The following is a 14,079-nucleotide window of genomic DNA, read 5'->3' as shown; positions in this document are numbered from 1 at the left end:
GAGCTGCCGCGGGTCTGTCTGACAGCTTCGGGTCCGGGCCGCACCCCGACCTTCACCTCTCACTTGGGCTGCACGGAGACTGCAGGAGATGTTCCCCAACGGCTCGGAGAAAAACACCACCGGAGCCCAGGACTGGACTGAGGTGAGAGTCTCCGGTTCCGCGGTCTCAGCGTGAAAGTCGCCCGCACTTGACTGAAGTTGAAGGAAGAAGCAACTGTCCACCGGTTGTGCGTCAGGCAGCCAAAGCAAAACTCCCATTATTCTATTCTTTAAATGGTTATTCACTGTATAGGAGGAGGAGGAGGAGGAGGAGGATGATGATGATGATGATCATTCCCGCATTAACGTGCAGGCAGCAGTTTCATGTCGGAGCTCATTGTTTCTACTTTCTAATCTGTTGGGTGGTTTTTAGTCCAGTGGTTCTGACCCTGAGGGTCTGGATCCACCGGGAGGTCGCGAGATAATCAATAAACAAACCGGTAATGAAGGGAAATCGATAAAGGGTCGATAAACGCAGGTTCTCAAGAGACAGAAGAAGCGCGAGCTTCTTTCGTCCGAACCACGTCCGGCTTTAATCTTCGCTTTTTTAAAAATTGTGCACGAAAGTTTGACAGCGTGAAAAAAAAGAGCGCTCGCGTGCTGCTCAGAGTCGTATCGACCGATGACGAGGGACAATGCGTCACGAACCGTTAGCGTCGTTAATCGACCACCGGATCGACTCCGCCGGTCTACGGAGAAGGTCCAAACCGGACCAGGTCATCAGGAGTCGACAAAGGCGGTTCACGCGTCTTTGCACCTGTGCTGAGGTTTGTTGATCGATGCTCGATCAGCCGTCGAACCTTTCAGCTCGGGTGCTCAGGTCGGAGAAGGGGGGGAGGGGTCCGTCGAGTCCAGCGACGCGGAACCCGTCCGCTGAGAAAGGTCCGAGAAAACCCCCCGACCAGGTCAAGGGTTTCCCGCCGCGTGCGTTCCTCTCCGCTTTCCACACTGCGCACGCCCCTGGATTTAGAGGGCGGCAACACGCGGGATCCCGGATCCCGGCGGCAACACGCGGGATCCCGCGGAGCTCCACGGTTCCCTGACGCGTCATTTCACAAGTCCCGGCAGAAGCTCCGGTTTCTCCCCTCAAGCTCGGGGACTTCCGCTCTGGCGATTTGCATGTTTCTAGCCTGACTGTGGCGCTCTTGTCTCCCGTCTGCAGGTGTACGAGGCAGTCAGGTGGATCCAGCTGGCCATGGCCCTGCTCAGGTCAGTGCCTTCCAGGTTTTCCTCGTGTGTCTGAGTGCCCGTCTTTTGTCCAAACCGGAGACCCCTCGGTACGTTAAGCCTTGGTCTCTGGGGGGAGCTGAAAGGTCAGAGGTCACGGCGTTCGGGCAAAGGGAGGAGGAAATGTTCCGTGTCACCTCTCCCAGTTCGCTTTCAGAAGCGGCCGACAGCAAGAGTTAGTCACCGGATCCAGACCTTGTTGCCGCGACGTCCTTTTTGAGATGAAATCAGCTGTGAAAACGTTTCACTGTTAATAAACTCATAATATTTCCCTCAGTGTGTGAAATAGATGTGTGCTGTCTGTTTTAACACCCGCCTGGGATCTGATCTGCAGTATTCTGGGCTCGGGCTCCATCATCGCCTGCGTGACGCTGCGGAGACTCAGCCGGACGCCGGAGGTCAGTCGTGGCCCCCCCCCCGTGCTCCTTCCGAAGCGATGTCGGACATCATTTTAAAGCCTGCGGCTGCACTGGATGCACGTGCCCTCTTTAAAACTGTGACACATCAGCTTTGTGAACGTGATGGAGAGACAGATTCAAAGCAAACTGAAATACAGAATTCATACCTGTACCTTCTCTGCGCGACCTCACCTTTTTATTTAATGTCACTCTGACAGTCTCAGACTTTATCGGGTCTGCAAAAGCTGATATACGAGCACAGGCTTTAAATTGATTTCTGAACATCTTTTCACGAAGGCTCAATCTCGTTGACCCTCACTGAAGCCCATGTGTTTCATGACAATGCTGTGAACTGCATCGCAACTCAAACTGTACCGTGACTCTGTGCGTGTGTGTGTGTGTGTGTGTGTGTGTGTGCGCGTGTGTGTGTGCGCACAGCTGCAGCCTCTGTTCCTGCTCAGTCTGTCCGACCTGCTGCTCGCCCTCTGCTGGTTGATCGGAGGCGTTCTGTTCTCTAAACACTGCAACAGCCTCAACACACACTGTTACAACCTGCACACCGTGGAACAGGTAACACAACACAACACAACACAACACAACACAACACAACACAACACAACACAACACAACACAACACAACACAACACAACACAACACAGCACAGCACAGCACAGCACAGCACAGCACAGCACAGCACAGCACAGCACAGCACAACACAACACCACACTCCACATATCCTGAGCCTCTGAGCTGCACTGTTTCCAGAAACCACCAAAAACACATCAGTGAGTCACACCGTTGCTCCCATCAACACACACACCGAAGTTTATTTAGACTCGGTCACACACACACACACACACACACACACACACACCGTCCTGCCGCCATAAATAGTCACTACAGCACCAGGCGTGGATTAATGCGCCGCTGAAAATAGTCCCCAACACCTGCTTTATATATCTGCTCCTGTTTGTTTGGTAAAAGCCACGGTGAGCAGAACGAAACCACCTGTTTCTGAGGAGTTTTCCAAAGATTTTCGTTTTCAGCAGGAACCGATGGGCCTGTTCAATCCCTGCGGCTAATTCCATCTGCGCCTTCGATGCAGCCCTGAGCTGCCATCTTTCCGCCGGTCAAGAAACACGACGATAACTATCTGTTTCTATTCATAAAGTTATTTGTAGGCGCTGGTTTCCGTGCTTTCGCCGCCATTTTCTGTTGTTTCTGACCTATTGGTTTTATTTCTGTGAACGTGGGCCTCTGCAGTTAAATGCGTCATTTTTCTTTACTTAATTGTTCCCGCCTTCTTACTTTGAAACTTCCCGGTGCGTCGGTTCTCCCGTGTGTGGATGTGAATTTTGTCTGAGCTCTTTGCTCTGGTACAAACGTGGCCTCAGCGAGTCTGACTTGCCTGCTCAGTCTCAGGTTTTTCCTGCAGTAATAGTTCCCGTGTGAAACCAAGATTTCGGGTCAGACAACTCGGACAAACGACCAGTCCTTCAAACTGGTATTCGGGGTTTTTCGTGCTGGTGTTCTGGGGTAACGTTTTGAGTTTTTCCAGTGCTGTTGGAAGAGGTTGAGGGATTTCCACAAACCGCTGTACATTTCCTCAAAAGTCAGACAGAATAAGGAACCTTGACATAAAGCGTGCTCTTAATCCTTCTGACCCAAAGTGACGGTTTTCAACTGGAAACTCTCAACTTCCTGCTTAGAAATGCACCTGAAAACACAGCCTCAGTGTGTTTCACTCCAAAAAAAACAGCAAACCAAACTGCGGAATAGACAACCTGCAATTAGCAAACTTATCGACTGAACCTGATTTGAAAATGATTTCAGACACACTTTACACAAGAACATCACTTTAAATGACTTTGAAACACTAAAGATATTGTCGACTTACCTGCGGGAAACTGCAGCTCTACTGTTGTTGTCAATCTTCTCTCTCCTGGTGATTCCGTTTCACGGTGAAGTCAGATTGTTGTAGATTTAACGCTTATTTTGTGTTAAGCTCGAGAAAGTCACCATTAGGAAACGGCAGCTGATCTGAGGACGTTTTTACAGACTGGGAGCTGAGCTCCAGCCCCCCGGGTGAAAACCAGGAATCCTCACCGTTAGACCTGTGACATGCAACAGGACTGGGAGCAGGTTTCTTGATAGGCCTGTTGTCTTATGAGGGTGATTTAATTGTCTTTTGGAAGCCATGGTCACTGTCCTTACCGGTGTAGGAAACCGTGGGCTACGGTCAAGCAGTCGGGGACCCTGGTTCAGCTTCTTCACAACTACACCGTGACCTTTAATCTTTTAATACAGTAGGACAAATCTTAACTAGTGAAATCCATAAGAGGCTCAAGCAAAGTCTCAAGCTATGTCTGCAAGCAAGTTGCCTAACTGCCTTTTTAAATATGTCCTGTTATAATTTCCTCCTGTAGTCCTGCTCTAGGAGAAACACAAAGTCTTCTGTTCCCATACCGGGAGTCGAACCCGGGCCGCCTGGGTGAAAACCAGGAATCCTGACCGCTAGACCATATGGGACACAAACAGTAAAGATGGCTGCCGTATTCATTAAATTATGGTCATCAGAATGATAGGCTGACCAAGTCGTTAGCAACCGAACGAAGCTGTTCTCTTCCATTGGGAACATGTCCCATATGGTCTAGCGGTCAGGATTCCTGGTTTTCACCCAGGCGGCCCGGGTTCGACTCCCGGTATGGGAATCTATACGGATCTGCATCGTCTAATCTAGTTGAGTCAGCTAGATCGCAGGAGGACACGTTGTTGATATCTCTCAGTTAAGTCAAACCTTGTTGGTTTGGTCGTGCGTCCTTTACCACAGCAGAAACTTTCAAAGTTTCCATGAAAACACGCGTTAGAAAAGTGAAAATATCTCTGGACGACTAAACCTGCTGTGGAAGACGATGGATGGACTTTTCCTGATCACGTTGATACAGACAATTTTTTTTAGCGGCCGTCAGTGAAATTTCAGATTCAAGGGCTTCAGTAAATGAATTATGATGTGCTGAATTTTTCATGCGCACCAATAGAAAGTATTCATTCTAATACCAGGAGTCGAACACAGGCCGCATGGGTGAAAACCAGGAATCCTGACCGCAAAGTTACTATGTTGTTTTCCACATCACGTACATACTCTTTCATGAAAGGCACAGTCTGGTCCAGCCATATATAACATTAAGCCCGACCCAGGCCTGACCAAGTCAGGTGGCCTTGGTTGCCCTCGGGGTCTGGAAATGCATGTTTACTGTAAAGGCTAATTCTTGTAGCTGGATCTTTGGAGGGACATGCCCAACCACTGACAAGAATTAGAAGTGAGAAATGAGGCAGCCTGAAACCCTCAAACTAAACGGAGCTTTGTTTGAGGTAACCTCAGAAACTGAGAGCAGTGGTTATCTTTGTATCATGCCTCAATAATCTCCTGGCAGCTGTCCCTAGCTTTCACATGCACCATCAACCCAACCCAAGACAACATTCAGTATCTTATCTACTGAAATCAGACTAAGATCTGTCAACACTTTAATGTCATAATTAATTTCCCATATCCGGAGTTGGGACCCAGGCGGCCCGGGTTCGACTCCCGGTATTAGAATGAATACTTTCTTAACTGAGAGATATCAACAACTTGTCCTCCTGCGATCTAGCTGACTCAACTAGATTAGACGATGCAGGTCCATTTTGATTCCCATACCGGGAGTCGAACCCGGGCCACCTGGGTGAAAACCAGGAATCCTGACCGCTAGACCATATGGGACATGAAAGGCTTGGGCTTAATGTTATTTATGGCTGGACCAGAATGTACCTTTCATGACAGAGTACTTTTCACCATTTCCATAAAACAGCACATTAGAGAAGTCTGAGCGTGATGTGGAAAACAATGTAGTAACTTTATATCTGCAGGTGTTGAGTTTTCCTGTTAGAGCTGGTGTAGATCAGAGGAACTGCAGTTTAACAGAGCACCGAACTCTAGAGTAGCTGAGTCAGCACCGAAGACGACGCAGATCCGTATACATTCCCATACCGGGAGTCGAACCCGGGCCACCTGGGTGAAAACCAGGAATCCTGACCGCTAGACCATATGGGACATGTTCCCAACGGAAGAGAACAGCTTCGTTCGTTTGCTAACGACTTGGTCAGCTTATCATTCTGATGACCATAATTTAATGAATACGGCAGCCATCTTTACTGTTTGTGTCCCATATGGTCTAGCGGTCAGGATTCCTGGTTTTCACCCACGCGGCCTGTGTTCGACTCTGGTATTAGAATGAATGCTTTCTATTGGTGCGCATGAAAAATTCAGCACATCATAATTCATTTACTGAAGCCCTTGAATCTGAAATTTCACTGACGGCCGCTAAAAAAAATTGTCTGTCTGTCTGAAAAAGTCCATCCATCGTCTTCCACAGCAGGTTTAGTCGTCCAGAGATATTTTCACTTTTCTAACGCGTGTTTTCATGGAAACTTTGAAAGTTGCTGCTGTGGTAAAGGACGCACGACCAAACCAACAAGGTTTGACTTAACTGAGAGATATCAACAACTTGTCCTCCTGCGATCTAGCTGACTCAACTAGATTAGATGATGCAGGTCCATTGTGATTCCCATACCAGAAGTCGAACCCGGGCCACCTGGGTGAAAACCAGGAATCCTGACCGCTAGACCATATGGGACATGTTCCCAAAGGAAGAGAACAGCCTTTTTCGTTTGCTAACAACTCGATCAGCCTCTCATTCTGATGACCATAATTTGATGCATACGGCAGCCGTTTTCACCCACGCGGCCTGTGTTCGACTCCCGGTATTAGAATGAATGCTTTCTATTGGTGCTCATGAAAAATTCAGCACATCATAATTCATTCACTGAATCCCTTTAATCTGCAATTTCACTGACGGCCGCTAAAAAAATGTCTGTATCAACGTGATCAGGGAAAAGTCCATCCATCGTCGTCCAGCGATATTTTCACTTTTCTAACGCGTGTTTTCATGGAAACTTTGAAAGTTACTGCTGTGGTAAAGGACGCACGACCAAACCAACAAGGTTTGACTTAACTGAGAGATATCAACAACTTGTCCTCCTGCGATCTAGCTGACTCAACTAGATTAGACGATGCAGATCCGTATAGATTCCCATACCGGGAGTCGAACCCGGGCCACCTGGGTGAAAACCAGGAATCCTGACCGCTAGACCATATGGGACATGTTCCCAAACAAAGAGAACAGCCTTGTTGGGTTGCGGTCAACAATTCGGTCAGCCTATCATTCTGATGACCATAATTTAATGAATATGGCAGCCAGCTTTCCTGTTCATGTCCCATATGGTCTAGCGGTCAGGATTCCTGGTTTTCACCCAGGCAGCCCGGATTCGACTCCCGGTATGGGAATCTATGAAGTCTTTAGATGAGTTACTAGTGACACTCAGATGTTTAAATATCTATTGACAGGCCTTAGTTGGTCTGGTATGTTGGTCTAGAGCAGGATAGCTCCTCATATTTGTCACAGGAACACCAAAGACCAGAGCCGATTGTTTCCGAAGTCCTGCACCGGGGGAAATAATTATGTAAGGTGCTTGTTCCCATACCGGGAACGCAGGCCACCTGGGCGAAGACCAGGAACCCAGACTGCTGGACCATATGGGACATGAGACTGACCTTTGAGGTTTCTCAACACAATGGGAAGAGTCAGCTGAGTATTTTCCAGAGCATCCCATCAGTTGACCTTTTCGTATCTTCAGTAGGCGGGGTTCTCTACTGCTCAGGATGTCCTGGCGAATGCGCTGTTAAGGTTTAGGTAGAAAACATGTAAAGTAACTCACAGAGAAAGTTGGAAGAAAGTCTGTGCTGCATATCCATCACTCTAGAGTGCTCCTGCTTGCTTTGCAAGTCACTGCAGTCGTTGTTTTCATCAAACATCAGTCGTATTCAAGTGGCTAAATGTGCAAAAAGACCGGAACTGTCCTCTAAAGTCATTTTGAAAATGCTGTTAATCGACAGTGTCTTATTCAGAGTGTTGGTGAATTATTGAGTGGACAGTAAACAGATTGACTGACTGAAGTGACCCCGTCCTGTCCCGGTGTTTTGGGCAGTTTGTCCCAGACGACCCGGTCCAGAACTGATCTTGAACTGGGTCAGTCGGGGATGAAATAGAGCAGCAGAACCAGGACAGGGAAAACAGATAAACTCCACGAAACATTCCTGACCTACATCTATTGTTCTGAAGCATCGACCCCGGGTCAGCTGCTGGTTTTATCCCCGGGGGACGTTCGCTGTTCAGAAAGTGTGAGCGTGAATGTGACAGGAAGGTTCTGGTTCAGAAAGTTCAGTGAAAGTGAGCGAACGTGAAGCTCCATTCACTAAGTTCCTACCAGCTCCGGTTTGGCTGAGATTTTACCCAACGACACACCCTGTTTATGTTCTGTCAGGTTCTGTACATGGCCTCCTTCTTCTACACACTCAACTACATGTGGAACCTCTACAAGGGGATCAGAGAGAAGTTCTACAGCTGCCTGGATGGATACCCTGTACAGGTAGATACAGACCACCGCCACTCAGCAACACAGACCTTACGCCAAGGAGTCTGAAGAGGCTCCTCGTCTTGATCCGTATTAGTGCACCTGTGTGCAAAATTTAAAAAAATCTGCAAAAGGAAGTTTCCGTTCATGAAAACTCTCAGCGCCAAGTTGACTTAAAATGCAACATTTCAATCAAAGACGTGTGTCGGGCAACGATCTCACAAAATGAAACGTCTTCATACTTGATCCACAGGGTCCAGTGAAAAAGGAGTCAAAATCGCCAACAATCGCCGATCAAAGAAAATCATCCTTAAGATCAGAAGTTAAACATCCACGGAGCAAAATAGAAACGTGGAAATATTCTGCTAAGAGAGACCAATAAAAACACGACATCCAGCAATTCATTCCTAATAAGGACGTGTGAAGTAGAGTCAGCGGCTGAGCACATTGCTGGCGTCTGTCTCGTCCCTCCTAAGTAACATGTTATCCCTCTTCCTGTTTTTTCCCTCCCCAGTTTTCCAACAGAGTGAGCACAGCTGGAAAAACCACCGCTCTGCTCTCAGGGTGAGCTCTGAGGTGTTTATGTTCCTGTTTGGGAATTTGAAAGAAAACGGGCAATGGTGATTCAGACGTGTTTTCGCTCCTTTTCAGTCTGATTCCTCTGCTGCTGATGACGCCCGTCTTCATCCAAGGGAACGTCAGCCAATGTCAGGCCAACTTCAGTGAACCCTACAGGTGAGGAGGAATCCTGTTTGGAGATGTCCAGATGCTTTTATTTCACTCTGCACGACTTTTAAAAAATAGATTTAACTCTTCCAACCTTTTTACATCGACGGTGAATTATTACAGCTGCGAAAATCAGTAAGCTGTGAAGGAAGAGAGGGAAAACGTGATGTGAAGTTGTTGAACTCTGCTTCACGTTCCCGGTCTTTGTTTTTGTGACGATGAAACCGTGTGTGATGTTGGATTTTTTTGCACCGTACCAAACCAGGTGTCTGCTACTGGACACCGGAGCTCTGTACCTGACCTCAGAGCACGAGCAGCCGATCCCAACCTGCCGCCTGCTGCACACCTACGGCATCGCCGTCTTCCTCGCCACCTTCATCCTCACACTTCTCAGCATCACGGTGAGTTTACGCGACCGGGGCTTATTTACGGAGGCAGTTCGGACCACGGAACAAACGGGGGCCTCACTTTATGCAAACCTCCTCTCCCGCGCCAGGTGTTCCTGGCGAAAGCCCGCCGCATCTACAGGCGGGTCGTGACGTCCAACGGTTACCTAGGCAACCAGCAGCGGACCTCCTTCCGTGTGATGGACCGACGGATGCTCCTGTACCCACTGGTCTTCGTCCTCTGCTGGGGCCCAGGTGGGTTTCTTCATCCTCATTCAAATCACCACGGTTGCTGAACGGACGCGACAGGGTTCCGGAGATCGGAAACATCTGATTGGCTGCTGTGGCTCCAGCGATGGAAGCAGCAGAGTCTTTTTCAAATGTTCATCAGTATCTGTCTGTGTGTCGTTCCCTCAGCGGTGGGTCTGGCTTTTCTGCGGGTGGTGAGGCCCTCAGCGTGTCAGGGCAAGGCCGGGGTCGTCCTCTACATATCACAGGTCAGTCTCCTGGAGGACTGCTGGTTGTAGTCCAGGGGCCTCCTGAGCCCTTTGGCCCCTGAGCCTGGGCCCGGTAAGCCTGTTCAGTTGACCATGGACGGAGCACTGAACAGGCTTACCGGGCCCAGGCTCAGGGGCCCACAAGCAGGGTATCTGCTAGGTTCAATACTGTTTAGACACTGCTGTATGGGGCCATATTTGTGACTTACGCGTGTGTGTGTGCATTCGGTTTGGTAAATTCCCAACCGGGAGGTCGGGTCCCAAGATAAATCTGAGGGTTTTACCTGATGATAAACACGTTGACGAAGAAGGACAAAAAGTTTGAGATAAAATAAAACCCTAACCTGTTATTAGGGTGATTTTGGTGACGCCTCTGAAGCTCATTCAAAAGAAGCAAAGTGAGAAGGAGCAGCACTCTGAGCTCAGGCGAACTCTATGTAACCTGTGATGAGGGTCTGAAGGGGAGTGGCTGGACTACAAAGGCTCACGAGCCAGAACGGTCATGGATAAAACTGTGTTTGTCCACTTTCTCTGTCACAGCAGTGACTCGAGTTCATCTTCTGTCCTCAGGCTTTCACCTCGGCCTCTCAGGGCTTCCTCAACTGTCTGGTCTACGGATGGACGCACGCACGTCTCCGCCAGGCCGGCAGGGCGGTTTTGTCTCGAGACGTGGACACTCAGACGCCTCTGCTGCGGTCGCAGAAGAAGAGAAGCTACCAAACGCTCCCCACCGTCAGCTGAACGACAGAAGTGACAAACTGAGGCCGAGCAGGTGTTTTTCTGTCGCCTGCAGCAAAGACAGGAGGGGAAGGTCTGAACTTTCACTTTCGCTGAGGGGGAAAGCACCGTGAGCGTTACTCTGCAGAGGACAAAGACTTCCACCGCTGATCCTGAACCACTGGGGCGAGAAAAAGGGAAGAAGGAGGAGGAGGGGGAGTTTGCGGCTAGAGGAAGAACGACAAAGAAAACAGGATTTGAAAGAGACGTTGCCGCTCACAGCTGGATTGTTTTATTGTTTGTATCCAGGTCACACGACCCCTTGAGGTCAGTCTCAATATGATGGATGACGCTTTTTATGAATCTGGCATCATTTTAGCAGATTTGACATAAAAGAAATCTGACCAAAAACTTGTCCACTGATTTCACCTCCTCAGTCTGTCAACAGCAGCAGAGAAGCTCCAGAACGAAGGAATGCGACTTTACGTCGTTTTAGCCCGAAAACAAACTGAAAACTGAAAATTAATGTCACGCGTTAGAAGTAGAAATGAGACACGTGCACCAGAGAATAGACCCATCGAATAAGTCACTGTGAGACGCAAATCGGTTTGATACCGAAGCCCAGTAACTCGCACGTTTGGGAAGTTTGAGTGAGAGAGCAGTAGAGAGTTTCACCTCAGGACGTTGGTGTCGAGATTTTGGGATAATCGGAGCGTCCTTTTTTTTTAAGCAGTGTTTGTTAGTGATATTTGTTTACATCCTAAAACGTGTTTTCTGGTTCATCACGGTGGTTTCAGCTTCCCAAAGACCAAAGTGAAACATTTTAAAGGAGCATTCTGATTGGTTGAAGCTCTGCATTTTCAGCCAATTATAATTCAACATCTACAATTATAAAAGCGTCTTTGTCTGTGTGTATGACGGAAGGTCAGAGTGAACCTGTCGAACATCACGGATATGATGAGGAACTGATGAGGCCTCGGTGGGTTTTACAGTCCCCCGCTCCGACCTGAGCTCTTCCCTCGGCGGCGGCGTCCCGCGTAGCTGCCGACCAACCGTGCAGAAACTCTCTGAGGCCGCTGCACCACATGACCGCGGCTTCAGTCACAGGGATGCCGCCCGACGCAGGGATTCGGCGCTCGGAGGGGGGAGTAGGCCGCCCCCACCCCCCGATCCTCCCCTCCCCCCCGGCCCAGGGAGTTCCGCCAGAATCTGCAGAACAATGAGTTTCCTCTTCAGTCAGGCCTCAACTTCTACTGACGTTTACTGCGAACCGCGACTGAAATCGACGAAACGAAACGTCAACTTTCTCCGTTGTCGCGACACTTATTTGAAAATAGAACCATCGTCTGTGTAGTTTGATTTTTTTTTTGACTGCGGCAAAGTCCTGCTACTCTCTACTTCTACTCCGCCACATTTCAGAGGGAAATATTGTCCTTTTCACGCCGCTACATTTATTTGATAACTTGAGTGACGTTGTCAATTATGATGTAATTTAATACATTTGAATGAAGATTAAACTTAGCTGCAACATCAGTCGATGCTGACATCTTAATTCCTTAATAGTTATATGCATAGCAAATATAAGCAAGAGCAGAAGGTCACCCTCAGATATAAAGGACCTGCAGACAGAGCAAAACACGCAGGGACGTTAACCGAAGTTTTCCTAAACATCATTGATTTTCCTCATGTTTTTATGCCACAGTTAAGTTTGTGCGTCGCTGCTTTAATTTCATTCAACAGTCACTGTAATAACTGAAAAGACGATTGCCTTTTATTCTAATTTCATTTTTAGTGCATTTGTCATTGAAAAAAGACATTAATCAGCAGAAGCCCGAAGCTGCTGAAGCGGCTAAACGGAATCCAGCCGTCGCTCCTTTGACTTTTGTTCTTAACAGTTTCTCTCAGGCTCGCTATCTGTGGAAAATCCAAAGAGTCTGAAAAGATGTAGGGACCATTTATGGACTTCCTGAAGAAGAGTCCCGTAGAGGATCGTATTTATCTCAAAGCACAAAGTTGTGACTCCAGTAGGTTTGGAAAAAAAAAAAGTTGAATTCTTGAATTTTAAAAAACGTCAGTTTGTTAGACCAGTGAGTGAAGACTGGGATCCACCTCCAGTGGAGAAACCTGGTCTTTCTCCTAAAATCCAAGGGAACCAAAGGAGAAAACGCACCCATCGGTGATTATGTTTGCTCAGTCAGTCCCCGACCAGGATTCCCTACACACAGAGGAACATTCATCTCTGCCCAGTGACAAAGACTCACGCGAATTGCATAATCTTTGCGTAATGTGTGGCACGCTCTGTAATGACACGTCCCAGCGTGGTGACATAATCTCCGTCAGCGTGTCATCGCAGCCGATTACACGCCTTCAACCGGCCGTCTGTTCTTGTGCATAAACATTCCTGATGGGAGGTGAATGAAGCGCGACGTCACGGCGGAAAAGAAGCACGGAACAGCCGACAGAAGGGAGACAGCGGAGAGCTGCTCTCAGACGGGTCGCTTGGCAAAGACCTGGAGGGTACTATCAGTCAGCACAAAACAGAGATGGGTCAGGATAGCAGAAAAGATCTTATTATTGGGAGCAGCAGGAAGATGCCCGAAAAATGGGTGTTAAAAAAGCTCAATTAGACTGAGGGAAAGGAGACCTCTAAAAAATGTAAAGTGAAATTTAAAAAAAAAGGACATAGAAGCAGTAAAAGGAACAGGAGAACCAGGTTTGACCAAACCGGTCATGTTTCTCATGGTTTTGGTTTCATTTGTCCAGGTCTGTCTGAGATTTGGACTGAAACCGAGACTTATTCAAATTAAACAGCGACGTGTCTTTGCGGGTTCCCGGTGACTCTGGAGAATCCACAGGTCACACTGCAGACAGTCTCTGCGTGGTCAGATACCAGTATGCATGACTGAGAAAACCAGGTTCTGAAATTGTGTGTGAGCTGAAAACAAAAAGACCTGAGTGCAACAGCTGAAGAATCGGAGGATTCATCCTGGGAAGAGCATTTCAGGAGGAAACGCAGCAGCTTCGCTACAAAGAGGTCCGGTGGGTCAGAAACACAAGCAAAAGGAGAAAAACTTTATTCATGTGAAAATACCGCAGAACTGTGCTGTAGAAAGAGGAGAATATCTAGACATAACATTTTCATTTAATCATGGGAAGTTTCAGTAAATCTCCCACTGAAAATCTGAAAGCGAAGTAGGTTTGTGAGTAATCGAAGACACATTTATGTTCATGGAGCAGAGTCTGGAGCCCTCTGGTGGAACGAGGAGCACGGGACACTTTCACCTTCTCAGAAAAACAGAGGAGCTGATGGTCACCGAAGCCTCGTGAGACCAGAGGCCACGTGACGGCTGAACAGCAGCTTGTGGGTGGCTCCTCCAGTCTTCACGCAGTCGGCGACCCTCGTCCTCCCGTGAAAATTCTTGGTCACCAGCACCTGCAGAGAGAAAACACGAAGAGAGGAGCGTTGGAAAAACACATGGAGCTGGTTGTCCGGCTTGTATTGGTTTGCGTCGGCGGAGAGAGGCAGGTCTTGATTTGAAAGCAGCTTGTTTTAGAGTCTGGCCTCCATTTCTAGTTTCA

General features: G+C 48.2%; 1 protein-coding gene and 7 non-coding genes across 9 annotated transcripts; 3 read left to right on the top strand and 5 right to left on the bottom strand.

Moving 5' to 3' along the window:
* The first annotated feature begins 26 nt into the window (after window positions 1-26).
* tmem116 (transmembrane protein 116) lies at window positions 27-11,142 on the top strand. Of its 2 annotated transcripts, XM_040118245.1 has the most exons (11): window positions 27-142; window positions 1,202-1,248; window positions 1,601-1,664; window positions 2,103-2,234; window positions 8,085-8,189; window positions 8,689-8,738; window positions 8,826-8,909; window positions 9,166-9,301; window positions 9,397-9,541; window positions 9,704-9,783; window positions 10,354-11,142. In XM_040118245.1, the coding sequence occupies exons 1-11, from the start codon at window positions 89-91 to the stop codon at window positions 10,522-10,524; spliced, it is 1,068 nt and encodes a 355-aa protein (XP_039974179.1). In that variant the 5' UTR covers window positions 27-88; the 3' UTR covers window positions 10,525-11,142. The 2 variants fall into 2 exon arrangements, with proteins under 2 accessions (XP_039974179.1, XP_039974180.1); XM_040118246.1 differs by lacking the exon at window positions 8,085-8,189.
* On the bottom strand, window positions 4,122-4,193 carry trnae-uuc. The gene has a single exon. It is a non-coding gene; the product is annotated as a tRNA-Glu (tRNA).
* trnae-uuc lies at window positions 4,304-4,375 on the top strand. Its single transcript has one exon. It is a non-coding gene; the product is annotated as a tRNA-Glu (tRNA).
* Window positions 5,353-5,424, bottom strand: trnae-uuc. Its single transcript has one exon. It is a non-coding gene; the product is annotated as a tRNA-Glu (tRNA).
* trnae-uuc lies at window positions 5,683-5,754 on the bottom strand. Its single transcript has one exon. It is a non-coding gene; the product is annotated as a tRNA-Glu (tRNA).
* On the bottom strand, window positions 6,266-6,337 carry trnae-uuc. Its single transcript has one exon. It is a non-coding gene; the product is annotated as a tRNA-Glu (tRNA).
* Window positions 6,791-6,862, bottom strand: trnae-uuc. Its single transcript has one exon. It is a non-coding gene; the product is annotated as a tRNA-Glu (tRNA).
* trnae-uuc lies at window positions 6,976-7,047 on the top strand. The gene has a single exon. It is a non-coding gene; the product is annotated as a tRNA-Glu (tRNA).
* Window positions 11,143-14,079: the final 2,937 nt, after the last annotated feature.

Source organism: Xiphias gladius, chromosome 22, assembly GCF_016859285.1.
Source record: "Xiphias gladius isolate SHS-SW01 ecotype Sanya breed wild chromosome 22, ASM1685928v1, whole genome shotgun sequence".
Taxonomy (NCBI): Eukaryota; Metazoa; Chordata; class Actinopteri; order Istiophoriformes; family Xiphiidae; genus Xiphias; species Xiphias gladius.
Note: the sequence above shows the minus strand (reverse complement) of the source record. Positions and strands in the feature narration are given on the sequence as shown.